Genomic DNA, 26,666 nt, shown 5'->3' with positions numbered 1-26,666 from the left:
TCAGGAACAGGCAGCAACCCGAGGGTGTAGCTCTCTCTGGAACAGACAAACACTAGAATCATAGTGGTGGTGTATGGACTGTTTGAAGTTAAAAATCACAAACTTTTTGGTGCTAATGGGTCATTCTACGCTAGGTCATTCTACACAGGTGCTGTGAGCAAGCTAACCATAACATTTTGCTCACAGCACATGTCATTGCGAGAAGAAAATGTTTCCCTATATCTTCATGTGATAAACTGTGAATGAGTACTATAAACACCATGTACTGTGTCCCTCACCCTGTCTCCCTTCCTCCAGACATGTCCAAGCTGCAGATGGACTTCACCCTGTTGAAGGAGCGTCTGGCCCAGCTGCAGGACGGCTGGAGTAACGGAGGCTTTGAGTGGCTGGACGGCATGCTGGTCCAGGCCCTGCAAGCTGGGGATTGGCTGCTCATGGACAATGTCAACTTCTGCAGGTGAGGAAAGCAGCCAATAGCAGGACCTGCATCTTAAATCTTCACAGAAGGTAGTTGAAGATCTTGGTACAGTGTGAGTAAACCGGTCTTCTCACTTGTGTGAGGCTGGATAGCACCAGAGTGTGTTGCAGATGGTAAATGTAAGGTTAATGGGTGTTGTGTTTGTGTTAAGCCCCTCTGTGTTAGACCGTCTGAATGCCCTGCTGGAGCCCGGTGGGTGTCTGACCATCAACGAGCGTGGGGTCATCGATGGAACCACTCCTTCCATCACCCCACACCCCAACTTCAGGTACAATACAAAGCTTTGTGCACACACACCAACTCTGTTTGGACAGCCTAGTCTCAACCCTTCATCTCGCCTGACACTAGGCTGTTCCTGACTATGGACCCCGTGCACGGGGAGATCTCCAGAGCCATGCGGAACCGAGGGGTGGAGATCTACATCCCAGGGGAACACGAGGGGGTCTGTTGGGACACTCTGGACCTAAAGACTGTTCTCCACACCGCTGGTGTGACCGGAGACTGTGTGTGTGACCTGCTGATTGAAATACACACTGACATCAAAGCTACCATTTGGGGTGAGCTCTGAGGGAAACCTCTCCAAAATGCGTAGGATTTCAGTTGGACATCAGCTATGGTTTTGCATGTTTGATTCTTCCGATAAAACAAAGGTATCCATAGATGGTATCCATGGCATGACTCCTCCAGTATGAATCTCTTCCTTTCTCTCTCTCTATCCAGATTCCCCTGCATCATGTGTCTCCTCCCTGCTCCATGCTGCAGCCCTGCTGTCCTGCCAGCTGCAGAGAGGAGTGGACCTGCCCAGTGCCCTGCAACACGCCTGTGGGGAGGCCTACTCCCTCTGCCAGCGCACCACCTCTATCCAACGGGTACCAACCAACACCACCTTGTCTATCATAGAACATCCTCTACTCTCACTGCTATAACCTCAACCAGCCCATCTCTGTGATGTAATATACACTGACAACCAGCCTATATCTATACAGTGATATCTCAGTCCAAGACCGTAGTTATGTTCATATTATATTATGTTCCTAGTAGATTAATTGAAGTCAGTAATAAAGACTGTCGTTTTACATGTGGTTGCAGCAAGCCCAGGAGGTGATTGAGCACCACCTGTCCATCCTGGACACAGAGGACTGGGGCAGCGGGCTGCTGTGTGCCGGGGTGTGGCCCGACTGCTTCCCCTCAGCCCTGCTCTCCACCGAAGACTCCTGCTTCTCCTCAGTCCTCCGCGACGGACAGGTCCTCTCCTTCTGCCTCAACACACTCAGCATGCAGGGCAAGAGGTGAGACTCATAGATCACAGGTTGGACATTGGTGTTTTTCCTGATCATGTGACCAGACCTGGAAAAACAGATTATAACTAGGCCCCAGAGTTGTACCCGGTCTTATTGTAGCTGTAATGCTAACGTTTAGCTTGACCTGTGTGTGTGTGACCAGGAGCCGTCCTCTGAGCCTGAGTGACCTCCAGAGGGCTCTGCAGAGCGGGGCAGCGCTGCACGAGGGCCTGGTTTTCTCCGGCGGCGTGGTGGACCTGGAGGAGGACGGTGACACCCTGCGCTTGCTGCCTACCGCCGTTAGGCTACTCACCGAGAGGGCCTCGCAATCAGACTGGATGCTCCGCACCGCCTGGCTCTCCAGCCTGGCCAAGAGCTACAAACACGCCCCTGGTACGGAGCTCATTCACTGCCCTTCCTTCAGCTTTTTATATTTTTGGAGCTTTGTTACTCCCTACCAAATCAAATTGTATTTGTCACATGCGCCGAATAAAACCGGTGTAGACCTTACCTTGAAATACTTACTTATAAGCCCTTAATCAACAAGGCAGTTCAAGAAATAAAGTTAAGAATACATTTACTAAATAAACTAAAGTTTAAAAAAAAAATTAAAAAAGTAACACAATAGAATTATATAACAATAACGAGGATATATACAGGGGGTGCCGAGTCAATGTGCGGGGGAACAGGTTAGTTTGTACATGTAGGTAGGGGTAAAGTGACTATGCATAGATCATAAATAGTGAGTGGGGGGGTCAATATAAATATGCCGGGTGGGTGGCCATTTGATTAATTGTTCAGCAGTCTGATGGTTTGAGGGTAGAAGCTGTTACGGAGCCTTATGGACATAGACTTGGCGCTCCGGTATCACTTGCTGTGCGGTAGCAGAGAGAACAGTCTATGAACAGGGAGTACAGGAGGAGACTAAGCTCGCGCCGCTGAAGGGCCCCGGTGTTGAGGATCTACCCTTACCACCTGGGGCCGGCCCGTCAGGAAGTCCAGGATCCAGTTGCAGAGGGAAGTGTTTAGTTCCATGGTCCTTAGCTTAGTGATGAGCTTTGTGGACACTATGGTGTTGAATGCTGAGCTGTAGTCAATGAACAGCTTTCTCACATAGGTGACCCTTTTGTCCAGGTGGGAAAGGGCAGTGTGGAGTTCAATTGAGTGTGTCATCTGTGGATCTGTTAGGGCGGTATGAGAATTGGAGTGGGTTTGGGGTTTCCAGGATGATGGTGTTGATGTGAGCCATAACCAGCCTTTCAAAGCAATTCATGGCTACCGATATGAGTGCTACGGGCGGTAGTCATTTTGGCAGGTTACCTTCACATTCTTGAGTACAGGGAGTTTGGTGGTCTGTTTGAAACATGTAGATTACAGACTCGGTCAGGGAAAGGTTGAAAATGTCAGTGAAGACACTTGCCAGTTGGTCCGCGCATGCTTGGGAGTACACATCATGGTAATCTGTCTGGCCCCGTGACCTTGTGAACATTGACCTGTTTAAAGGTCTTGCTCACATCGGCTATGGAGAGCGTGATCACACAGTCGTCCGGAACAGCTGGTGCTCTCATGCATGCTTCAGTGTTGCTTGCTTCAACGCGAGCATAAAAGGCATTTAGTTCATCTGGTAGGCTCGCGTCACTGAGCAGCTCGCGGCTGGGTTTCCCTTTGTAGTCCATAATAGTATGCAAACCCTGCCACATCTGACAAGTGTCAGAGCCGATGTAGTAGGGATTCAATCTTAGTCCTGTTTTGAGGCTTTGCCTGTTTGATGGATCGTCTGAGGGCATGGATTTCTTGTAAGCGTCTGGATTAGTGTCCCGCTCCTTGAAAGCGTCAATTCTAGCCTTTAGCTCCCTGCGGATGTTGCCTGTTGTCTATGGCTTCTGGTTTGGATATGTACGTACGGTCACTGTGGGGACAACGTCGTCGATGTACTTATTGATGAAGTTTGTGACTGAGGAGGTATACTCCTCAATGCCATTGGATGACTCCCGGAACATATCCCAGTCTGTGCTAGCAAAACAGTCATGTAGCGTAGCATCCGCGTTATCTGACCACTTCCCCTTGGTGGGATAGTCTTGACCGTAGATCATCCAGTTAGTTTTCCAGGGATTGAACGTTGGCCAATAGAAGGGTATTGGCGGTTTACTCACCCGCCTATGAATTCTCACAAGGCACCCCGACCTTCACCCCCTGTATCTCCGTCTTTTCTTCACGTGAATGATGAGGATTTGGGCCTGGTGTCCGGGAAGCAGTATATCCTTCGCGTCGGACTCATTAAATAAAAAACGTGTTTATTCACTGTTCTGATGTCTAGAAGCTCTTTTCGGTCCTAAGAGACAGTAGCAGCAACTTTATGTACAAAATAAGTTACAAACAATGCGAAAAAAACAAACAAAATATTACAGTTGGTTATGAGCCCGTAAAACGGCAGCCAACCCCTCCGGCACCATTATTCAACCAGGGCCATGTACATGGTGTATGTTACTGTTTATCTCAAGGGACTGCTCTGTGGTCAGTGGAGCTTTGTTGCTGTCTGTGTATTTGGTGCGTGTTACACTTAGGGACTGCTTTGAGATCCGCTTGTTGTTACAGAGGTGGCACTGGTGCAGCTGGAGGCAGGGAACAGAGCTCTGAAGGCCATGTTCAGCAGCAAGCTGACTGTGAAGGGAAAGTGCCTCACTGAGCTGCTGCAACCACATAGCACAGGTAGGCTAAACTATTTTCTAACACTCTCTCCAGCTCTTTTACACAAATAATACATATCATAACTCCCGTCAAAACAATCACTTTTCACAAGTTAAAAAATTGACATTTAATGTTCATGTGGGTATTAGATGACTACAGGATTCTGGTGGACATGCGTTGGAACAAGCAGTACCTGGACATTCTGGCCAACACGTGTAACTTTGAAGACGAGGAGAGGTACATGGAGTTCATGGAGGCTCTCAATGCAGTGGCCAACAGGTATGTGTCTGGCTGTGTCCCATATGGCACCTTATTCTCTGTATAGTGCATTTCTTTTGACCAGGGCCTATAGGGAACCATTTGGGATATATCCTCTGTCCGGTAGTCTGGCTGTTTAGTAACTGGGGTTACGTGGTGGCTGTGGTGTTGAGTAACCTGGGTGTGATGTGTGTCTTTACAGGATCATACTGCTGATGGACAGAGAGGAGAGGGCTGCGGTCGGGAGCTGTGCTATCAAGACATCAGCACACAACAGTGCGCTGAGGCTGGCCACTGCTTTCTCCAAAGGTACATACTGTCGCTGTGCTGCTTCCGTACAGCTCGACTTGGTGACTGTGTGCTTGCTGAAATGTAAAGGTTAATGCTAATATTGCTGGTGTTATAATGTTGCATATGTTTTTTTGACCATTAAAGGGACGGTGGACATTGGTCATCTGCCCCACCCAGTGCTGATGCACCTGCGCTCCTTCTTTGACCTGTGGGACACCTTCACACTGCAGGCCGTGCAGACTGGACAGCCCTACATATCTGACCATCTCATGTTCGAGGTTAATACCGTAGTAGTCATTGTAATTCCATTTTAGTTGATGTCTCTCATTCAGTAACCGTCATCAACCTGGGCTTAAATTCTGTTTGTAATAAATAGTATCTATGGTGTCCACAGATCCTGCAGCTGCTGCAGTGGAGAGACCGGTTCTGGCAGGTGTGTAACTCGCTGCCTGCTGACTCCCAGGGAGTGTCGGTCCTCTCGCTACACTGGCAGTGGGTGCAGAAACACCTCATCCTCCGGCTTCCACAGCTACTACTGGGAGATGGCACCCATGAGTGAGTAACACCTTCCTTTTTACCCAGGAAGTAGTATTAGAATCCTCCAAAAGACCTGGACAGTAGAATCAATGAAATTGACTTTATTGTAAAAGTGGTTTTGGTTGCGTCCCAAATGGCACCCAATTCCCTACATAGAGCCATATGGGCCCTGGTTAAAAGTATTGCACTATATAAGGAAAAGTGTTCCATTTGGGACACAGACTTTGTGTTTTCTACCTGGAAATGTAATGATAGCAACCCTTTGTTATTGTACTGTTCCAGTGGCCAGCAGGAGCTCCAGACAGTGTCAGCTGCCATCCAGACTGTCCTGTCCACCTCTGTCACTGTGGCTACTGCCCTGAAGGGCATCCAGAAAATATTGGGGAAACCCCTTCCATTCAAGGTAGAGAGAAAGAGACGGAACATTTAAACCACTGTCTCAAACACCCACCTTACTTGACGAGAGAGCATTCAACACACTATCCAAAACAAGCACCTATACTGGAAACTCTCCTATCAGTTATTGATTGGCATAACCAAGCCTTGATTTCCAGGCTTCCTCATGTTTAAGACTTGAGAGTATGGTAATACAATACTAATATTAACCCGTCTGACTCATCGCTGTCTCCCATAGCTGGAGTCTGTAGCCGAGTGTGCATCCCGGCTGAGGATCCTGAGCAGGGCCCTGGACGTGGGCGACCTGAGGCTGGACAACACTGCCTCCCTGTGGAGACAGGAGCTGGTCCGCCTGCAGGGAGCCGCTCTAGGCCTGGACACCAAGGAAAGCCTGCTAGAAGCCTGGGGCCTGGTCCTGCTGGCCAATAACCAGCTAGAACCCCAGAACTCCGGTAACCTGGTGCTACAAGCTAAAGTTGTGTCAGTGTTTATGTCATCCCTCTCCAACTATTCATTATTCAATTATATCCTGATCCCAGGTGTCCTAGAGAGGCTGTTGTCGTGCGTGCAGCAGCAGCAGGGTCACATGACCTCGTGCGGCCTACTGGAGGTGCGCTCCTCTATGCATGACGAGGGGGAGCAGGGAGACAGTGCCCCTCCCTGTAGGGAGGTGTTACAGCAGCTCAGCCGCAGGGCCCAACTCTGGCCTCTCATGGAGGAGCTGGCCGTACTCAACCAGCTCAGGCTCAGCACCGACCTGCTGCAGCTGGCTCTCACACAGGGGTAAGAGATGGCTACAGTGAGTCAATGAAGGAAATAGGATTATCTAGCTTTAATTAGTGCTTCAAATAGCTTAATTGTCTATCTTTGGCACATTTAAAAACATCACACAAAAGCACCAATAATTACATAAAATGTTTAACAATACCACATGTTTTTATGTTGTATAGATAACTAACTACTGTGGACGTTTCTCCACAGTGACAGAGAGTCCGAGGACAGCCTGCGTCGCGAGGTCTCCCAACACCTGCGCTTCTGTCTCCAGTCCACCCCCATGAACGTCAGCCAGCTCCAGCCTCTCTGGTTCCTCCTCAGCAGTGACCGGGTCAGTGGTTCAACCAGTTTACCCTCAGTTTTGTCCTTCAAGAGGACAATCCTGTATCTGTGCCTCAAACATAAAGGAGAAGATCTGGTTGTGTCATGTAGGCCAGTGGTTCCCAACCTTTCTTGAACCGTGGCACAACTTGGTGTGCTAAAAAAATTCTGCGGCACACCTAAAATTCCCTATGAATTTATTTAGTGGCAATGACCTAATCAGATCCATACTACAAATGATATATTTTTTCTGTGACAACAGATTAAATGGGGTGTATTTGAACTATTTTCATAGTATCTTACTCATGATGATTAATTTAAGAGCTTCCCGCAAATCTGCTCTAGAAATATTTAGGTAAAATAGTTCTGAAAGATTTGGCTAAAGACCGTGGGTTTCTGCATTGTAAAGGAGTGACCATGCTCAGTTTGTTTCTATGGCAGAGGATGTGGTACAGCTGAAAGTAGTCAAGACTTTCCCGTGTTGATGGTTCTCACAGACCAAGTCAAATTATACACATTAATTTGCTCGTGATGCGCACCCCTTAAATGATACAAATGTAACAACAACAGCCTGAGCGCACCCGACTTGAAACGATAGCTGTAACCATGTGCCATTCAATGTATTATATGACCGGATCTGATGCTCACAAGTCAAAAGTCCACGTGTATTCCACAGGTCACAGGTTTATATGAGTGTTCCAAAAAATAATAGAGATTAGGAGATGTTTCACAGCACACCTGAGAGTTCCTCAAGGCACCCCTGTGTGCTGCAGTGATGTAGTCTGCTTTTTTTTACTAATTGGTCTTTTGACCAATCAGATCAGCTCTGAAAAAGATCTGATGTGATTGGTTATAAGGCCAATATCAGAATTGGGCTGCCTGTGTACACGCAACTGTATTGACTTGACTGTAGTGCCTGCATTTCTCCTCCCAGCCTGCAGAGGAGCTGCAGTTTGTGTGGTGTGATCTGCTATCAGAGGCCCTGGCGGCCCTGTGGAGCAGCAGTGTGACCTCTGACCCAGAGCGCTGGCTGAAGTGGGACCCCCTGTGTTCCGAGGGACAGATGACATCATCCAAGACACCTCTGTCACCTGAAAACATGGTAGGTTAGGTAGCTACTGTAACATCTATGTGATGTGAGAGGCTCACAGCTTGCCAACAAGCTCAATGTATGTTGTCTATGGAGATATGCATCAGGATTTTGGATCAATTCACATCACTGAAATGAATTTCCTGCTATTCCGTTTTCAATCAGTTATTTCTTGATTTGAATTTAAGTGTTCCAACTAAGTAATTCTAACTGAGGAGTTCACTCACTCTTCCTGTGTCTCCTCGAGGGTCCTGGCATGCTGAGCAAAGCAGTGTGGTCAAGGTGCATGTTGGGGGTTCTTAGCAGCAGCGAGATGGGGGGTCAGTGGGACCCCACGGGGACGTCCCTCCTCTCCTCGTCCCGGGTCACCCTGGGGGAGTGGAGGGAGCGGACCCAACAGCTCCAAGACGTCACCGCCGTGCTGTGGGACAACATGGCTGTCCCTGCCCTGGCTGAGTTCAGGTATGCTCACTGGAGATGTTACCTCAAGCTTACGGAGAGGAATCACCGTACACAACATACAGAACACTGGCACTATAATTAGGGAAATAGCCCTTGCCCTACCTATATCAAATGACAGAATGATGCACATAATTTGGGGGCTTGCACTGTACAGTACCAGACAAAAGTTTGGACACACCTACTCATTCCAGGGGTTTTTCTTTTATTTTTACTATTTTCTACATTGTAGAATAATAGTGAAGACATCAAAACTATGAAATAACACAGATGAAATAATGTAGTAACCAATAAAGTGTTATACAAATTAAAATATATTTTATATTTGCGATTCTTCAAAGTAGCCACCCTTTGCCTTTACAGCTTTGCACACTCTTGGCATTCTCTCAACCAGCTTCACCTGGAATGCTTTTCCAACAGTCTTGAAGAAGTTCCCACATATGCTGAGCATTGTTGACTGCTTTTCCTTCACTCTGCGGTCCAACTCATCCCAAACCATCTCGATTGGGTTGAGGTCGGGTGATTGTGGAGGCCAGGTCATCTGATGCAGCACTCCATCACTCTCCTTTTTGGTGAAATGGCCCTTACACAGCCTGGAGGTGTGTTGGGTCATTGTCCTGTTGAAAAACGAATGATAGTCCCACTAAGCGCAAACCAGATGGGATGGCGTATCGCTGCAGAATGCTGTGGTAGACATGCTGGTTAAGTGTGCCTTGAATTCTAAATAAATCAGTGACCGTGTCACCAGCAAAGCACCATCACAGCTCCTCCATGCTTCACGGTGGGAACCACACAGGCGGAGATCATCCGTTCACCTACTGTACTCTGCGTCTCAAAGACACGGCGGGTGGACCTAAAAATCTCAAATTTGGACTCATCAGACCAAAGGACAGAATACCACTGGTCTAATGTCCATGGCTTGTGTTTTTTGGCCCAAACAAGTCTCTTCTTCTTATTGGTGTCCTTTAGTCATGGTTTCTTTGCAACAATTTGACCATGAAGTCCTGATTCACGCAGTCTCCTCTGAACGTTTGATGTTGAGATGTGTCTGTTACTTGAACTCTGAAGCATTTATTTGGGCTGCATTTTCTGAGGCTGGTAACTGTAATGAATTTATCCTCTGCAGCAGAGGTAACTCTGGGTCTTCCTTTCCTGTGGCGGTCCTCATGAGAACCAGTTTCATCATAGCGCTTAATGGTTTTTGCGACTGCACTTGAAATGTTCTTGAAATGTTCCAGATTGACTGACCTTCATGTCTTAAATTAATGATGGACTGTCATTTCTCTTTGCTTATTTGAGCTGTTCTTGCCATTAATATGGACTTAGTATTTTACCACATAGTGATATCTTCTGTATACCACCACTACCTTGTCACAACAGAACTGATTGAGCATACCAGTTAATTGAGGCATACCAGTTAATTAAAATGTATTCCAGGTGACTACCTCATGAAGCTGGTTGTTAGGGAATGCCAAGAGTGTGCAAAGAGTGGCTTCTTTGAAGAATCTCAAATATAAAATATTTTGATTTGTTAACACTTTTTTGGTTGTGTTATTTCATAGTGTTGATGTCTTAACTATTATTCTACAATGTAGAAAATAGTAAAAATAAAGAAAAACCCTTGAATGAGTAGGTGTGTCCAAACTTTTGACTTGTACTGTATATACGGCAGCTGTTCATATCTATTTGATATGACTATTTTCACTTTATAGCTTTAGTGTTCAGTCTCCCACTCTCGCCCCCTCTCTCTCGGTCCTCTCAGGGCTACTGACCTGCGGCTGCAGGGCGTGGTGCTGCGCCGGCAGCTACAGTCCATATCAGAGCTGTTGCCTCCAGGGCTGCAGGAGAGCTACACAGAAACCTGTGAGAGCCTGGTGGAGGACCAGGACCCTCTGGTTGCCGCCCAGGAGGTCCAGACCACCCTCACAGACTTCCTGCCCCCCAACCAGCTCCCCGAAGGCCTGCTGGACGCCCTACTCACCTGCCTTCAGCAGTTTGTCCAGAACAGGGTCCAGGGCTCCATCCGCGTCCAGGGCTTCAGCCAGCTGGTCCGCTCTGGGGTCTTCTGGGTCAACATGGGCCTGCTGCAGATCAAGACCTGGACCCCACAGACCATCTTCGACCCGGCCGTGAAGAGGGCCTACAAGCTGGACTACGCCCAGGAGGAGGTGGGCCACTGTCAATGCTGCGGTCTCTTTTATCTTGTTAACACTGTTACAAACCCCTTTGGCCCTGCAGTCTAGGGAGATGGAAACGAGACCCCTAACATATCTCATGCATATCATAACAGTGAAAAGGAACAGTGAGAACTAAAAGAAACAGACAACCTAGATCTACCATCAAACACTGGGATTTATTGTTGAAACACACGGTAATGGGGGGGCTGAGCTGGACCCAAGAGAAGAACTAATAAGTATCCCCAAAAGAACCCTAAGCCTGCTTCACGAACAGCTAGCTAACTAACCAATAAAATACAGTGGGTGGTCCGCCCAGTTCTAACTAGGGTACTTAGACAGTTTTCCTACGGGTAATGTATTCCCATGGGCGACTTGGCTTTGTACCCCCTTTTCCCACCAACAAACAAACAGTCATACACCATAACAATAAATACTCACATAATAATGGACAAATGTGACATGTAGGTGCAAAATCAAAAGAGAGAGAGAGATTGGGAAAACAACTGACTGGGTATTTAAACCAAGGGAAAGGGGATGTGATTGGGTAAGGGAAAAGGAGCAGGTGTGTCTTCAGTGGCGACTGATTGGCGACTGATGACTGCCACCTGTGACTAGGGCAGAAGGAGAGAAAACAAATACACACAGGATACTTATATCCATAACACACTGTATGGTAGAAGGAAAGATGGGAAAAATCAAATCAACTTTTAAACATTGGAGTAGAGTGTCATTCTCTTCCCCTATATGTGAAGTTGAGGTTGCCTCTGCCTCTCTTTCCCAGCTGGCTTTGCTGCAGGAGGAGTGGAGAGGACGCAGTCTGTCCTCTCAGCTGTTGACTGGAGCTGAGCTGGAGGAGAGCAGCACCACCGATGGCTTCCAACATCCTCGCATCAGGTGAACAACATACACAATAACAGAAGAACTCACTGTGTCTGACTTAAAACACCATGACATGTATTATGTATTGGCTACAGTTGTTGATCAGATAGTTCTGGTTGACTGTTTTTTTGCCAGACAGGGTCTTTCTAAACTTCATTGTCTCTGTGATGATTCTGCAGGTACCTGTGGATCCGTATGCAGCAGGTGAAGGAGCAGATAGCAGAGCTCTCCAGAAAGCAGGCCTGCAGGCCCAACGAGCCCCAGTACGGCAGGCTCTTCCAGGAGCTGCAGCACTACCTCTGCAGCATAGGCCAGCCAGCCTCCATAGAGGATCTGCTCTCTCACCTGCTCAAGGCCCTCCAGGGGAGCGGCACCAAATGCAGGTCGGGGGCTCAGGGCCTGCTGAAGGAGGAGGCCGTGTGGCAGGCCTCGCAGCACCGCTTCGCCCAGAGGCTGGCGGAGGAGTACCCGCTTTACCCTGATGTAGTGGGGCCCCTGAGGACTGCCATCCTCCAGCTGAGGCATGGTATGAGACTGGTGGCATCCCAGGTGGCCTCTTCCCTCACCCCGATTCCAGGCCTGCCCAAGCTGGTGTCCTGTCTGTTGGCCTTCCCCTCTGTGTCCCCCAGCATGCCTTCCTACCTAGCCAGGGCAGACTACCTGTGCTCCAGGGGCTGCATGGATGTTCTGAGGGGCCTAGGGAAGCTCTTACCCCAGCAGGACCTGGATCACGTGGTCCCAGAGCCAGGGATGTTACTCCTGAATGCTCTGTTGTACCTGCAGTGCCACGCCCTCTCCACTGGTCAGCTCAACCAGGACACACTCAAACTCTTCAGACACATCTGTCAGGTGAGCGTCACACGTTTTGATTGGATAACATGGGATGTCAACTTTTTGATTGGTGTTTGTGGTCTGATCCTATTGATTGACAGGTGGCCCAACCAGTGTTCATGTTTGTCGTGTGATATGTCCAGGCTCTGGTGAATGAGTGGGACGAGCAGGAGAGGCGTGCGCAGGAGAAAGAGCAGCTAGAAGCCAGTCTGTATCGCCACCGCAGCAGACTCCACGGAACAGGTTTGAGTGAGGACGAGCAAGAGGAGAGAGACTTCAGACGCTGCTTTCCCCAGTTCAACAAGGTACACTACAGGACAGTCTTTTCAGGGCTAGCCAATGTAATCTCGCTTTGGTTTATCACATTTTACAAAGTTGACTCACCTGGTCAACTTTGCAACCATAACTCAGCTGCCTCTCAGCTGCCTCTCTCTCTTCTCTCTCCTTCTCTTCTCTTCCTCTCTGCTCTCTCTACTTAGGACTTTGCTGACATCACCACCCAGCCCAGTCTGGAGGGACCAGCAGACGGAGGAGAGCCGGAGGAGGAGGAAGTGACAGAGGATCCCAACGAGGCTGGCTTCCTGTCTCCAGCCTGTATGAACACTGTGGTACAGGTTCATCAGCGCCTCTGTCTGGGCTACACCCAATCACTGTGGTACCAGACCAGCACTCCAGCCAATCACAGCAAAGATCACATCCGGGCTCTGGTCTCCTCCTATCAGACCACAGCCCCGGTGATGTCACGCTTCTACCATCTCATGGGTGGGTAGTACACTTAGCCATGTTTGAATTCATTTCTAGAAAATTACACATCTGAAAATGAGATATGTTGGGACTTTTAAGCCCTACCTACAGAATGATATCATGTAACTTAATCCTGCTTTTGTCTTTAGGATATTTCCAAAGCTCTACTGTTGGCTGTGTTAAAACGTTATGACTTTGTCTAAAACCATCTGTTCCCCTTGTGGCCCTCAGACTCTGAGATGGACCAGCAGCTGACAGGCACCCAGCTGCTTCTCAGCACCCTGCTCCAGAACACTGTCCAGGGGACCCCAGGCCCCGAGAGCCTGACCCTCCAACCAGACGGGCCCTATGACTTCTACCAGCAGCCCAACATGAGTGAGGCCCGCCTGTGTCTGCCTGTCCTGGAGCAGCTGGCCCTGGCCGTCGGACAGAGGCTGGAGGAGTGGCCCGAGCACCCCGCCCTAGTCCAGGTGAGAACCATGCAGAGTGGACGCTTCCACCAGTGCCAAATCAAATTTCATTTGTCACATGCTCAGAATGCAACATGTCTAGATCTTACCGTGAAATGCTTACTTACAAGCCCTTAACCAACAATGCCGTTTTAGGAAAAATAAGAGTTAAGAAAATATTTGCTAAATAAACTAAAGAAAGAAAGTAACAATAAAATTACAATAACAAGGCTATATATACAGGGGGTACCGAGTCAATGTGCAGGGGTACAGGTTAGTCGAGGTAATTTGTACATGTGGGTTGGGGTAAAGGGACTATGCATAGATAAGACAGAAAGAGTAGCAGCAGAATAAAAAAAGGGGGGTGGGGGGTCAATGCAAATAGCCTGGGTAGCCATTTGATTAGCTGTTCTGGAGTCTTATGGCTTGGCAGTAGAAGCTGTTAAGAAGCCTTTTGGACCTAGACTTGGTGCTCCAGTACCGCTTGCCGTGCGGTAGCAGAGAGAACAGTCTATAATAGGGTGGCTGGAGTCTTTGGCAATTTTTAGGGCCTTCCTCTGACACCACCTGGTATAGAGGACCTGGATGGCAGGAAGCTTGGCTCCAGTGATGTACTGAGCCGTACACACTACCAACTGTAGCGCTTGGCGGTCGGATGCCGAGCAGTTCCCTTACCTGGCGGTGATGCAACCAGACAGGATGCTCTCTGGTGCAGCTGTAGAACTTTTTGAGGATCTGGGGACCTATGCCAAATCTTTTTAGTCTCCTAAGTGGAAATAGGCGTTGTCGTGCCCTCTTCATGACTGTCTTGGTGTGTTTAGACCATGATAGTTTGTTGGTGATGTGGACACCAAGGAACTTGAAGCTTTCAACCTGCTACTCTACATCCCTGTTGATGGGAAAGGGGGCATACTCAGCCCTCCTTTCCTGTAGTACACGATCATTTCCTTTGTCTTGATCACGTTGAGGGAGAGGTTGTCATCATGGCACCATACTGCCAGGTCTCACCGTTGTCGGTGATCAGGCCTACCACCGTTGTGTTGTCAGCAAACTTAATGATGCTGTTGGAGTCATGCTTGGCCACACAGTCGTGGGTGAACAGGGAGTACAGGAGGGGATTAAGCACGCACTCCTGAGGGACTCTCGTGTTAAGGATCAGCGTGGCAAATGTGTTGTTGCCTACCCTTACCACCTGTGGGTGCATTCAGGTGATTTAGTGTTGCTGAGTCTGCCTATCTCTCTGTTCCAGTTGACGGTGGTGATGGAAAGGATCATGGCCTTCAGTCTGGCCAGTCCACTGGCCAAGTTCCTCAACGGGCTGGAGATCCTGCTCAGCAAAGCCCAGGTGAGTCCTGCTGCTCCCTTTCCAAGCCTGGTCCTAGAACAGTTTGTGCTGTCGTGACAATGACCAAAGGAGTTGACAAGACAATACAAACCGATCTGGGACCAGGCTAGCTATCCTAGGGAAGTCTCCACACACACTGCTTTGGTATACGTCCCAAATGGCACCCTATTTCCTCTATAGTGCACTAGTTTTGACCTGGGTCCTGGTCAAACATAGTAGGCTATGAAGGCAATGTGGTGCCGTTTGGGACGCAAGCCCATGTTTTCCATCCATGGCCCTAACCCTGTTTAACCTAACCCCTTTTACCCTCCTCAGGAGTGGGAGAACAACGCCAGCCGCAAGGTCTCTCTGAGGAGGGAGCTGGAGCCTGTCACTAACCTCATCATCCAGTGGCGCAAACTGGAGCTCAAGTAAATAACAGAAACCGCAGACAGGGTTATAATCCTGGTTAAGATACTATTGTGTATTTCAATGCAATATACCTTTTTATAATGTAATATCATTTCAGATTATAGTTATTGGAGTGTAGACAATTGGTGACCAACTAGCATGCATTTTGAGTGACACTATGGGATAAAATGGGTCTGGTTTCATACGACCCACTAGAGTTGGTTAACCTTTTCTTTCTTCCTTGGTGTCAATAGCTGCTGGTCCAGCAGTCTGGACAATGCCTTGAAGCGGCACACGGAGAGATCCACCAAGCACTGGTTCTCCCTCTACCAGCTGGTTGAGAGGTACCAGGAGGAGCAGAGGATGGGCACCAGCGCAGGTAACTATTGCACATTGCTGATGACCCTAGGTTGTCTTTGTTAGGCATCAAAAGGAAGAAAACAAAGGGACTACCTGGACTAGTCCAATAAAAAACACACATTTTCGTTTGTTGAAAAACATTTTAAATCGTTTTCCATTACATGCCCTAATGAACACAACACACAGGGTTCACCGTGCTCCATTTCTTTGTCCTGTTTGTTCTGTCCAGTAGAGGGCGATGGTGTGGAGAGTCTGTTCCTGTCCACGGTCTCCTCCACGCTGCAGGCCTTCATGGAGGGCTCCACCCTGGGAGAGTACCACACCAGGCTAGTCATGCTGCTCAGCTTCCACTGCCACCTCCTCCTGGCCCCCAGCCAGCATGGACAAGGTGTGACACACTGCAACACCTTCTCACATATATATATATATAATATATATATACACAATCAGATTTACACACACACACACACACATATGGAGGCACGTACATAGTCAGAAATCCAGTACATGTGTAGTCTGCACTTATACAGTCGACTGGCTGTCTTGTAATACAGTGCTTGGTGTTGACCTTTCAAACATGCGGGTGTAGTTCTGAACAGGAAATCCTTCCTGCTTTCACAGAACCTCTCTGCCGTCTCCTATGGAATTTGCACAAGTACTACACACAGTTCTCAGAATGCATCCAGACCAAAGTCACTCAGCTCCGCCAGCCCATTGAGAAGGAACTCAAGGACTTTGTGAAGATCTCCAAGTGGAATGATGTCAGTTTCTGGTCCATTAAACAGTCAGTGGATAAGACCCACCGGTAAGGCAACCTGCCAAAACATATCAACATTTTATTGTAAAAAAAAAAAAGTTATCCCAAACCTTTTGGAGCTTGAACTCAATACAGTAAGCACAATGTCTCTCACTACAACAAGTTCATTACAATATCTACCACTCTTCTGGTTTTCCAGAACCCTGTTTAAGTTTGTGAAGAAGTTTGAGGCGGCGCTGAGCGGGCCGGTTGCTCCAGCGCTGATGGAGCAGGGCAGCAGTGCCAGCCTGGACAGTGTGGATGCCAACGAAGAGAACACCCCACTCCACAGGGTTCACCATGCCCTGAAGAACACCCTTCCTGGCAGGACCAGAGACCTAAAGGTACAGTACAGCCCTCTGTAGACACAATCACTTTCATCAGTGTCAATAATGCACAATGTTAATATGGCATTTATACCATGGTATCAATGTTCTGTTCCGACACAAAAACGTTCATGTTCTGGCTCATAAAATGACAGTTTGGACCAGTATTTCTATCCACAAAGAGCTTCTTCAGTACATTCTCATGAAATTTGCAATGACTGTGCTTGACATACTGTAACTGTGATGTGTGTTCCAGAATGAGTCCCCAGAGGAGGGACCGGCGGGTGTGGAGCCCTCGTCTCTGCAGGGCCGCCTGGCCCTCCTCACCAGGAAGATGAGGAAGATGTGTGTGACACTGGTGAAGAAGAACCCTCTGCCAGAGCTCTCTGAGGACCTGGATGTCTTCACCGGTAAGGGTTGGAGAAAACCTGGTGTCACAGGTTTTAGATGAAGAACGTCTGCTTGTGCTGCCTCATTGAGAATCCATCATGAATGACGATGAGAAAAACAAAGGCATCAGGTTTTGGATGAGAAATGTTTTCTTAAGATGTACTACCTCGGATGAGATTGTGGGGGGGAAAGGCCCCTCTATGATTATAGCTTTGACTGTAAGATATTTGTCTTTATTTCAGGGGAGATCATCTGCAACCTGCGCGACCTCCAGAGCCTCACGATCGACCTGAAAGCCGAGAAGGAGAAGCAGAAGTCAGAGGTCAAACACATCCTCCAGCAGAAGCAGAGAGCCCTGTCTGACCTCTTCAAGATGCTGGCTGAGATTGGTGAGTCTCTAAAGAGAACTGTTTATCCCAAGTATAGCCAATGTCATTGTGGTAACACTGTCAGTCTACACTGATATTGTGCAGTATTTTAGTTTACTGACGGTGCTGCTGTCTTTCTGCAGGTCTGTCCTACCGTAAGGGCCTGAACTGGAACAGGACAGCGGACCCAGAGGAGACCCTGTGTCTGCAGCCTCTGGAGCTGCAGACCGCCCTGGCTGCAGTCTGGACCCAGGAGCAGGCAGAGAAAACGTAAGACAAGACACACCCACCTGGCTGCTACAGACACCACACCTGGAATATTAGACAATACACTTTGAGATGCTGTTTAGTAGGTCATTAAATAGCTGTGCAGTATGTCATTGAATAGCTGTGCAGTATGTCATTGAATAGCTGTGCAGTATGTCATTGAATAGCTGTGCAGTATGTCATTGAATAGCTGTGCAGTGGGTCATTGAATAGCTGTGCAGTATGTCATTGAATAGCTGTGCAGTAGGTCATTAAATAGCTGTGCAGTATGTCATTGAATAGCTGTGCAGTGGGTCATTGAATAGCTGTGCAGTGGGTCATTGAATAGCTGTGCAGTATGTCATTGAATAGCTGTATGTCATTGAATAGCTGTCAGTGGGTCATTGAATAGCTGCAGTATGTCATTGAATAGCTGTCAGTAAGTTGAATAGCTGTGCAGTGGGTCATTGAATAGCTGTGCAGTGGGTCATTGAATAGCTGTGCAGTGGGTCATTGAATAGCTGTGCAGTGGGTCATTGAATAGCTGTGCAGTGGGTCATTGAATAGCTGTGCAGTGGGTCATTGAATAGCTGTGCAGTGGGTCATTGAATAGCTGTGCAGTAGGTCATTGAATAGCTGTGCAGTGGGTCATTGAATAGCTGTGCAGTGGGTCATTGAATAGCTGTGCAGTGGGTCATGGAGTAGGCGGTTGACTGTGGCATGGAACTGTCTGTTTCAGTTTGTTTACTGAGATGAGCGCTGCGTGGGACGGCTGTCAGAAGTACTTCTACCGCTCGTGGGCCCGCAGAACAGCCATGATGACTGCCCTCCAGAGCGCTGTGAAGGTGAGAGACTGAAAGGAAATGACCAATTGCAATTGAGAAATGTTACTGTGTTTCTAAATGGGGTCTAAACCGAATATTTATGTGCCATTATCATAGAATCTCCATGGTCTTAACGGTGTCTGGCGCAGTAAATATAACTGTGCTGCAATTGGAAATTGTTGTCTGACGTTTTGAAGTGTTTGCTTGTTTTCCAGGAGCTGGGGATTGGGAACATTGATCGTTGCCGAGGCTTCTCCTCCCACCTGTTCAAACTGCTGCTCAGACAAAGGCGACGCCTGGCCAAGCTCACAGAGCAGTGGGTCCACCTCAGGTGAACCTTAACCTTTAACCTATGACCTTTAAGCTTACACCTCAGAGCTTACCATCTGGATAGAGTATCTCTGAATATAGCTGCATCTGACAAGGCACTCTGTTCCCTACAACGCCTTATAATATTTAGGATACCGCCTGAGTATCTGGAACTGTAGTTGTCTTTCTCACACTCGTTTTGGCTTCTATCCTCTCTCAAACACATACAGGAGGCTAACAGCCAGCGTGCAGGGCATCCAGGCTCACCTCCAGTCCCACAGTGAGAATGTGGGTGGCCTTCCCCCCCAGGCTTCCCTCCAGTCCCACAGTGAGAATGTGGGTGGCCTTCCCCCCCAGGCTTCCTCCAGTCCCATAGTGAGAATGTGGGTGGCCTTCCCCCAGGCTTCCCTCCAGTCCCACAGTGAGAATGTGGGTGGCCTTCCCCCCCAGGCTTCCCTCCAGTCCCACAGTGAGAATGTGGGTGGCATTCCCCCCCAGGCTTCCCTCCAGAGCTGGGTAATCAAGGCCCAGGGCCTGGCAGGGCAGTGTGCCACCCTCCTCCAGCAGCTATCCTGGATGCTGCAGTGCTGCCCCGAGGGCCCCCAGCAGACAGAGGGGGTAGACGGGCAGAGGGAGCCCACCCTGAGGTGCCCGTCCCCCATGGCGGCTCAGAGGCAGCCCCCTGGGTGTTTGCTGAGGAGAGGAGACCCGGCCTGGAGCCAGCTGAGTCGGCGTGTGGTGGACATGTTGGGTCAAACCCAAATCCTGAAAGAGGAGCTGGATGCAGTGACACTGCAGTCCACACAGGGGGCGCTGCACTCCTGGTAAGGCCTAGGAGCACAAGATAGCATTACACAGGAATACTGATAGCATTACACAAAAAAGAGCATTGAGCTTTTGTCTTCATTACTTTTCTTTTAAGATATCCTCTATATTGAAATCAGTTCATTTTATCTTGTTAGATTTTTTTAAATATAATTTGAAGGTGCACTATGCACCGCCATTTCCTGGTTGTAAAATTAGAATAGTTAGCATAATTTCAGTTTGTGACAAAACAAGCAAGTATAGTGTAGAGAAACATTGTACCATCTAAATCGCTGTGAAATACATTTTCCATAACACAAAATATTGTACTTTCAGCTGTTTTAAGCTGGTGTACAAAACCGAAAGTAAAAGATGCATAGAAGTAGAGCACATAAAAGTTCTACCGCTTCTTTGACTTGCTTTCAATGAGAATGAAAGATCTATAACACACATTTCTATGTGAATTTGGTTAGGTCGCCCCAAAAGTTCCATATTGCAGCTTTAAGCATAACCTTGCTGTTCATGCTCTATTCATTTGCTAACCCTCCCTTCTCTTCCCCTCCTCAGGAGCCACTTCTCTGTGTGTTGCTCTGGCTATGACCGGCTGGGTGCCGTGGCGGCACAGATGCCCGTGGTGGAGCAGCTCTTCACCCCCAACGCCCCAGAGGGCACGGCTGACACCCAGCCTGGTCTGACCCGTGGCCTGCAGTACGTCAGGGGAGAGCTGGAGTCTAGCCTGACTGAGTTCACCACCTGGAAGACACAGCTACTCTCCCTGGGCCACGGACACACAGGTGAGAACAGACCAACCATGCTTTATGAATCAGTCAAATGTATTTTATAAAGCCCTTTTTACATCAGCAGTTGTCACAAAAAAGCTTTAAAGCGGTGGTGGAAAAAGTACTCAAGTGAAAGTCACCCAGCAAAATACTACTTGAGTAAAAGTCTAAAAGTAGTAGTTTTAAATATACTTACGTATCAAAAGTAAATGTAATTGCTAAAATATGTTATATGTTAAGTAAAAGTATAAATAATTCCTTATCAAACCAACCAGACGGCACAATTCTCTTGTTTTTGTTTATTTATGATTAGCCAGGGGCACACTCCAACACACAGACATAATTTACAAATAAAGCATTTGTGTTTAGTGAGTCCGCCAGATCAGAGGTCCGCCCTCCTCTCCCCTGTAACTATTCCCCAGGTAGTTGCTGTAAATGGGAATGTTCTCAGTGAACTTACCTGGTAAAATACGTGTTTAAATTGGACAATTTTTCCTGTGCTGCTAAGTATTGCAGCAAAAAAAATGACTTAAGTAGTACTTTAAAGTACTTTACACCACTTCTTTAAAGTAACCCATTCTAGACCCCATCATAGAAACATTTGTATTCCAATGGTATTACACTGTTAAAATTCTATTATACTTCCATTCCAATGGTATTACACTGTTACAATTCTATTATACTTCCATTCCAATGGTATTACACTGTTACAATTCTATTATACTTCCATTGCTATTACAGTGTTATTACATTGGCAAAATAGTTTTCCCTCTCTTTCTGTAGGTTACCAGCAAACATTCCATTCCGAGTTCTCTGCTGAGCTGGAGAAGGCCATCAACACTGTGCTGGTTGCCGTGCAGACCCTGGTGAAGAGAAAGGATGGGGAGCAGCCGAGAGAACAGCAGACAGACACCAAGAGAGGTGAGGAGTCACCCCTGCTGTCTGCCTCCAATAACACACCTGGGTTGTATTCACTAGGCACCAAATGGAAGAAAACAGACTGGAACTGGGAGGGACATTCTGAACTTGTCCATAAAGCAACGCTTGTTTAATGCCTTGTATGCTTGTGTGGTTATTGTTGGAGAACTGTCGAAGAACTCGCTGTCAAATAAAGCTATCCCAAGAATGCCAGAATACGACTGGGCTAAGATGCATTAACATGATCAATCCTAGTGTTCTGCGAGTCGCGACCATTGATGAAGAATGATGTAATTTCCTGTTGTATCTGCCAGTTCCAGAAGGTGAGGAGGAGGAGGAGCCCCAGGAGGACCTGTTGAAGCCTGGTCACCTGAGCCGTCTGCTGGAGGAGGAGTTGGGAGCAGAGGTGGCGTCTCTCTCCCTGGGGGAGGTCAGCGACACGCTGGAACAGCTACTGGAGAGACTCCGAGTCCACCGAGACTCCTGTCCACCTCAGCAGCTCCAGGTACAGTAGTCACACAGCATACACTGTAGCCTATACCACCCTCTAGTGGAGTGGAGATACACAACCACCACTGAAACGCCTTGCAACTCGACGATTTTGTCGGTAATGCCAAGGAGTTCATCATTCTTTCTTCTGAGTTCTTCTGAACGATGATGTCCTGCTGTTTCAGATTGCTTTATCATGATATTCAGAATATATCACCAGTGACCCTCTGTCTTCCTTCTTTGTCCTGCGTGTTGTGTTTAGGAGCTGAGTGAGGCGTGCAGGCTGCTGGTGCGTCTAGACCCCATGCTGGGGCTGTACTCAGAGCTGGTATGCTACTACCTGGCTGTGTCAATGGGAGCCCACAGGAGCACTGGGAAACTGCTTTCTGTCCTGGCCGGCATCTTCACTGAGTTAGCCCAGAAGGTACTGTATGCAACCCCTGTACTTGGATCTGTTTTCTAACATGTTGAAAAAAACGATAGTAGTGAAAAATCTTAGAACAACCTGTAGTTTCAGTAGCTCTTTATTTCTACTGTTTGGGTACGTCACCTAAGCTGCAATGGTGCTACTGTACAGCCACTGTTTTTCTTTGCAGATTTGCCTTATTGTCTTGTCCTGCAGGGCTTCTGCCTCCCCCAGGAGTTGGAGGGAGGGGATGGAGAGGGGGCCACAGAGTTCCACGACTACGAGGGCGGTGGCATCGGCGAGGGAGAGGGCACCAAAGACGTCAGCGACAAGATCGAGAACGAAGAACAGGTGATGCTTCCTACAAGAATTGCAATACAGTGCAGACACTAAGATCTATGTTATTTGGGTAGCATTGCTCATGAAGGGGTGAATCCTAACTTGCACTTAAGTTGAATTTTCACTTGGTCTCCTACTGACATCAATGCATTACTCAGTAAAAATGTATAAGGTTTTGCAAAAATGTTACGTTTTCTGTTGTAGGTGGAGGACACTTTCCAGGAAGGCCAGGAGAAGAAAGAGGAGGAACCTGACAAGAAGAACATTGACGAGGAGGACAACGCTATCGAGATGTCTGAGGACTTTGACGGCCAGATGCATGATGGAGACCAGCAAGAGCCAGGTGGGTGGACAGAACTCTTAAAACACAGCCTCATGGGAGTCTGATCACGCTCCTGGGTTATGTTCATTAGGCACCAAATGGAAGAAAATAGACACAGGGAGGGCCTACCTGGAATTTGTCCAATAAGAAACACTCATTTTCATTGTCTGTTGCAAAACATTTCAAACCGTTTCCCATTGCATGCCCTAATGAACCCGACCCTGGTCTCGCATCTCAAAGCGCTCTTGGTTGTGCCTTTTCAGGTGAGGATGACGAGGAGGATTCTGACAAAGAGGAGGATGAAGATCTGGATAAGAAGATGGGCGACCTAGGCGAGGGCCAAACGGACACGCTGGATGAGAGGATGTGGGGTGATGATGAGGATGAGGAAGAGGAGGAGGGCAGCGACAAGGAGGAAGAGTCAGGCCAAGGAATGGACCAGGTACGGAGAGGAAGGATCAGAAAAGAAGGTTAAAATGTCAGAAAAGGCCGTATCTGCTGCTTCTAGTAGGACCATTTCACTAATTATGCTCTTTTGTGGTTTCTTCAGGGGGAATCAGAGCTGGTAGCCAAGGATGACAACCTGGATGCAGCGGACCCCAATAAAGACAACAAGAACAAAGACGACAAAGACCAACAGTTGGACGAGGAGGAAAAGGAGAAGATCCATGAACAAGGGGACGAGGTAAGCTTTCACTGAAAATATATGCATATATACTTTACTGAGCGTATCAATGTTGCGTCACAGATTATCCCTGGCATTGCAAGGGGCTTTTTTCTGCACGTTACTCAACACATCTCCGGCTGTAGTTGGGTGAGTTTTAGCAGGAGTGCTAGATAGTGTCTGATTTGAGTATCTGTGTTCCAGCGGGAGTTTGATGAGAACGAGGTGGACCCGTATCATGGGAAGCAGGAGAAGAAGCCTGACCCGGAGGCCATGGACCTGCCTGATGAACTCAATCTGGACCAGGAGGAGGACCAGGCCGGGGACGAGGGAGCGGGAGACGGTGAGGCCTCAGGGGTCAATTGTATATCCGGAAGAGGAAACTTTTTTTTTTGTCCTGTCACTAAATAAAATAATTAAAGAATAAGGGAGTAGAGGAACCGGTGGAGACACCAGAGAATCAGTGTGTAACAATTTAGATTCTTTCTCCTCCAGAGGAAAACCCGTTCGACATTGACGAGAAGCCAATGGAGCTGGATGAGAAGGAGGGAGCAGAGAAAGAGGGAAAGGAGGAGGGTGAAGCTGAGGACATAGCTGAGGATCAGACAGACAAACAAGGAGAGGAAGAAGGCCAGGAACCCAAGACTGAGGAGGAAGAGGGAGGAGGAGAACAAACAGAGGAGGAGAATGAGGAGGAGAAGGACAAAGGACAAGAGGCAGGGAAAGAGGAGGACGTGGCCATCCCTACAAACGAAGGCCAGAAACCAAAGGTAGTTTGACTTCTTTTCTCTTGAATCATAATGATACTTTGCTTCTTGAAAGTCCAATATCTTGAACTTGACTGCTGACATGCAAATCATTATGGGTCTGTGTCAACAGTGTACTATTGAAAAAAATAAACCAAAATATAGTTTTTGAGTGGAGTTTCACTTTAAAGCTCAGACACACTGGTAGGATTGTCAAACATTTGCCTGCCGACGGTACTTGGACTGTCAACACTCTGTTCAGAGGTGCTATCTTTTTTGTGTTCATACAACAAAGACCTTGGACTTCATCAGCCACTCAGCCTTGCTAAAATACTCCAAACCAGAAGGTGGCAGTAGCATTGTTTGGCAATGCATATCCTTGCGTGTTGCTTATGGTCTAAATTTCAAGCTCTCTGCGCAAATGTTGTTATTTTGTGAAAGCCATTTTTGGTTACTAGCCAGATGGCCACAGCTAGATGACTCCTTACGAAGATGACAAAAAAACTATTTAATTCACACTCCCATACTGTCAGTGCCAGCCCATAGCCAAATGTTTAGCTAGCTAGCTAGCTAACGTTAGCATATTCGCTAGCTAGCGTAACAGTGCAGTGTCCTTAGCTAGCTAGCTATCTCGGCAGCTGACACAGGCAGCTGTTTCATGGAACGTAGCTAATCCATTGGGATCTAATTACAATATCAATACTTGCTATGGTGGTTAGCTGACTTGGAGGAAGTATTTAGTGTTGTGTGCATTGCGTCTGTGCACTTAGCTAGCTACCGTCCCATAACCTAATTTGCATATGAAGTGTGACTGGCTCATCCACGGATGTAGGAGAAAATGCCATATTTTTGTGTGTTGTGTCTCTGATTGGCTCGAAGTCAAGTTGTTGGCCACTGACAAGCATTGGGATTCTACAAGTAGAATCGGTAGGTTCATCGCTACCGGTTCAGGTACCGCTTTTGTTCTAGCAAGAGAAGGAACTGCCTCCCACTGTGAAAAGTGAGATTATCAGCGTGTTTAATGCTTTAAGCACCTTGTGGCCCCAGATGTACCTAGAACAGAATGCTTTGCTAGTTGAGTGTTCAAAGCCTTTTTTCTTCATTGCCCACAGGAGGACGAAGAGGAGGGTAAGGATGAGGAGCAGCCAGAATCGACAGAGAGGAAGGAGCACAACACAGACGGTCAGACAGGAGAGGAGAACGTCCAGAGTGAGACCGCTGTGGAGCTGGCAGGGGATGCATCCGAGAGAGACCAAGCTAAAGAGGTAGAAACACACACCCATTTACAGCCGAGGTAAATTTGTTATTTGGCTGGCACACATTGACCCTCTTGTGTTGTCCAGGAGCATGGTAGTGGAGCGGCTGATGCCAGCCAGTCGGAGGGACATGAGTCCAAACTCATGGCAAGGATGTCCTCTCAGAAAGCGAGCCAGAGCAAGACACAGGTATGTCTGGTCTACAAATCTCTACAGTGTGTTTTTGAGTTAATGTTTTCTAGTGAATCTGAATTTTTTTTAAACCGTAATCAAATTCTGTTTTGTGTTTTAAGATGAGCTATATATTTCTAAATTTGTTCTTATGCTGACCTGGCTGTTCCAGAGCTTCAAAAGGAAGCCGGGGCAGGCTGACAACGAGCGTTCGACGGGCGACTACAACGAGCGAATCAACAAGCGTCTACGCACGGTGGAAAGCACTACGGAGAAGACGTTGGAGAACAAACAGACTCCGGCCCAGCAGGAGTCAGACCTGTACGAGCATATCAAACAGGGAGAGACGGCCTACGACACACAGACATACGGTCAGGCACCAATCACACCACAGAGCAGATATGCCATACCAGTTCACCCCACCTAAGAAGATGATAGTCCAAGATAAGAAGCCTTTGCTTCTAAGCTCTTATAAGAGCCCTTTCACTGAGCCGCTTGCCTCTGCTGTTGACAGATGTTGCCAGTGCAGACCAGCAGAAACCAGACAGAGCCCCACAAGATGAGGACCAAGAGGATGACGACATTGCAATGGATACAGAGGAGCAGGAGGAGGACCTGCGGGCTGTTGAAGCCCAGGAGTTGAAACCAGAGCAGCTGGACTCGACCAGAGCGTCACAGAAAGGTGCTCTATCCATCTCCTCTCACTGTCTACACCTGTGTGGGTGCTTGTTTGTTTGCCTGTTGTTTGTCTTACTGTGTAATTTCC

General features: G+C 47.9%; 1 protein-coding gene and 1 long non-coding RNA gene across 7 annotated transcripts in view; one reads left to right on the top strand and one right to left on the bottom strand.

Annotated features, from left to right (window-relative positions):
* Positions 1–26,666, top strand: part of LOC112250043 (midasin) — a 59,432-nt gene that overhangs the window by 28,771 nt on the left and 3,995 nt on the right. The window contains exons 44-93 of one of the 3 annotated variants that reach the window (XM_024419871.2): positions 298–457; positions 630–746; positions 827–1,035; positions 1,199–1,347; positions 1,568–1,767; positions 1,922–2,151; positions 4,354–4,467; positions 4,596–4,725; positions 4,907–5,013; positions 5,140–5,273; positions 5,390–5,550; positions 5,815–5,935; positions 6,167–6,380; positions 6,468–6,711; positions 6,910–7,033; positions 7,958–8,125; positions 8,361–8,575; positions 10,335–10,740; positions 11,531–11,643; positions 11,808–12,477; positions 12,603–12,764; positions 12,939–13,221; positions 13,435–13,673; positions 14,902–14,997; positions 15,313–15,407; positions 15,642–15,766; positions 15,977–16,135; positions 16,369–16,552; positions 16,704–16,887; positions 17,126–17,279; positions 17,502–17,648; positions 17,771–17,897; positions 18,613–18,718; positions 18,913–19,028; positions 19,237–19,298; positions 19,440–19,830; positions 20,378–20,604; positions 21,373–21,510; positions 21,822–22,012; positions 22,259–22,420; positions 22,619–22,753; positions 22,946–23,084; positions 23,327–23,505; positions 23,614–23,748; positions 23,932–24,070; positions 24,223–24,497; positions 25,586–25,738; positions 25,817–25,918; positions 26,073–26,271; positions 26,415–26,582. In XM_024419871.2, coding sequence (XP_024275639.1) covers positions 298–457; positions 630–746; positions 827–1,035; positions 1,199–1,347; positions 1,568–1,767; positions 1,922–2,151; positions 4,354–4,467; positions 4,596–4,725; positions 4,907–5,013; positions 5,140–5,273; positions 5,390–5,550; positions 5,815–5,935; positions 6,167–6,380; positions 6,468–6,711; positions 6,910–7,033; positions 7,958–8,125; positions 8,361–8,575; positions 10,335–10,740; positions 11,531–11,643; positions 11,808–12,477; positions 12,603–12,764; positions 12,939–13,221; positions 13,435–13,673; positions 14,902–14,997; positions 15,313–15,407; positions 15,642–15,766; positions 15,977–16,135; positions 16,369–16,552; positions 16,704–16,887; positions 17,126–17,279; positions 17,502–17,648; positions 17,771–17,897; positions 18,613–18,718; positions 18,913–19,028; positions 19,237–19,298; positions 19,440–19,830; positions 20,378–20,604; positions 21,373–21,510; positions 21,822–22,012; positions 22,259–22,420; positions 22,619–22,753; positions 22,946–23,084; positions 23,327–23,505; positions 23,614–23,748; positions 23,932–24,070; positions 24,223–24,497; positions 25,586–25,738; positions 25,817–25,918; positions 26,073–26,271; positions 26,415–26,582 — 8,958 coding nt within the window. Of the gene's footprint in view, positions 1–297; positions 458–629; positions 747–826; positions 1,036–1,198; positions 1,348–1,567; positions 1,768–1,921; positions 2,152–4,353; positions 4,468–4,595; positions 4,726–4,906; positions 5,014–5,139; positions 5,274–5,389; positions 5,551–5,814; positions 5,936–6,166; positions 6,381–6,467; positions 6,712–6,909; positions 7,034–7,957; positions 8,126–8,360; positions 8,576–10,334; positions 10,741–11,530; positions 11,644–11,807; positions 12,478–12,602; positions 12,765–12,938; positions 13,222–13,434; positions 13,674–14,901; positions 14,998–15,312; positions 15,408–15,641; positions 15,767–15,976; positions 16,136–16,368; positions 16,553–16,703; positions 16,888–17,125; positions 17,280–17,501; positions 17,649–17,770; positions 17,898–18,612; positions 18,719–18,912; positions 19,029–19,236; positions 19,831–20,377; positions 20,605–21,372; positions 21,511–21,821; positions 22,013–22,258; positions 22,421–22,618; positions 22,754–22,945; positions 23,085–23,326; positions 23,506–23,613; positions 23,749–23,931; positions 24,071–24,222; positions 24,498–25,585; positions 25,739–25,816; positions 25,919–26,072; positions 26,272–26,414; positions 26,583–26,666 lie in introns of all 3 variants that reach the window. The other 2 variants (XM_042321593.1, XM_042321592.1) reach the window with 2 other exon arrangements.
* LOC121846493 lies at positions 16,433–18,727 on the bottom strand. Of its 4 annotated transcripts, XR_006083373.1 has the most exons (5): positions 18,622–18,727; positions 17,782–17,939; positions 17,109–17,548; positions 16,676–16,881; positions 16,433–16,562 (listed from the first exon to the last, which is right to left on the bottom strand). It is a non-coding gene; the product is annotated as an uncharacterized LOC121846493 (long non-coding RNA). The 4 variants fall into 4 exon arrangements; XR_006083374.1 differs by having other exon boundaries at positions 17,103–17,939; XR_006083371.1 differs by having other exon boundaries at positions 17,109–17,939.

The sequence above is a fragment of the Oncorhynchus tshawytscha genome, linkage group LG05, assembly GCF_018296145.1.
Source record: "Oncorhynchus tshawytscha isolate Ot180627B linkage group LG05, Otsh_v2.0, whole genome shotgun sequence".
Taxonomy (NCBI): Eukaryota; Metazoa; Chordata; class Actinopteri; order Salmoniformes; family Salmonidae; genus Oncorhynchus; species Oncorhynchus tshawytscha.
This window is presented reverse-complemented; position numbering and strand designations above follow the sequence as displayed.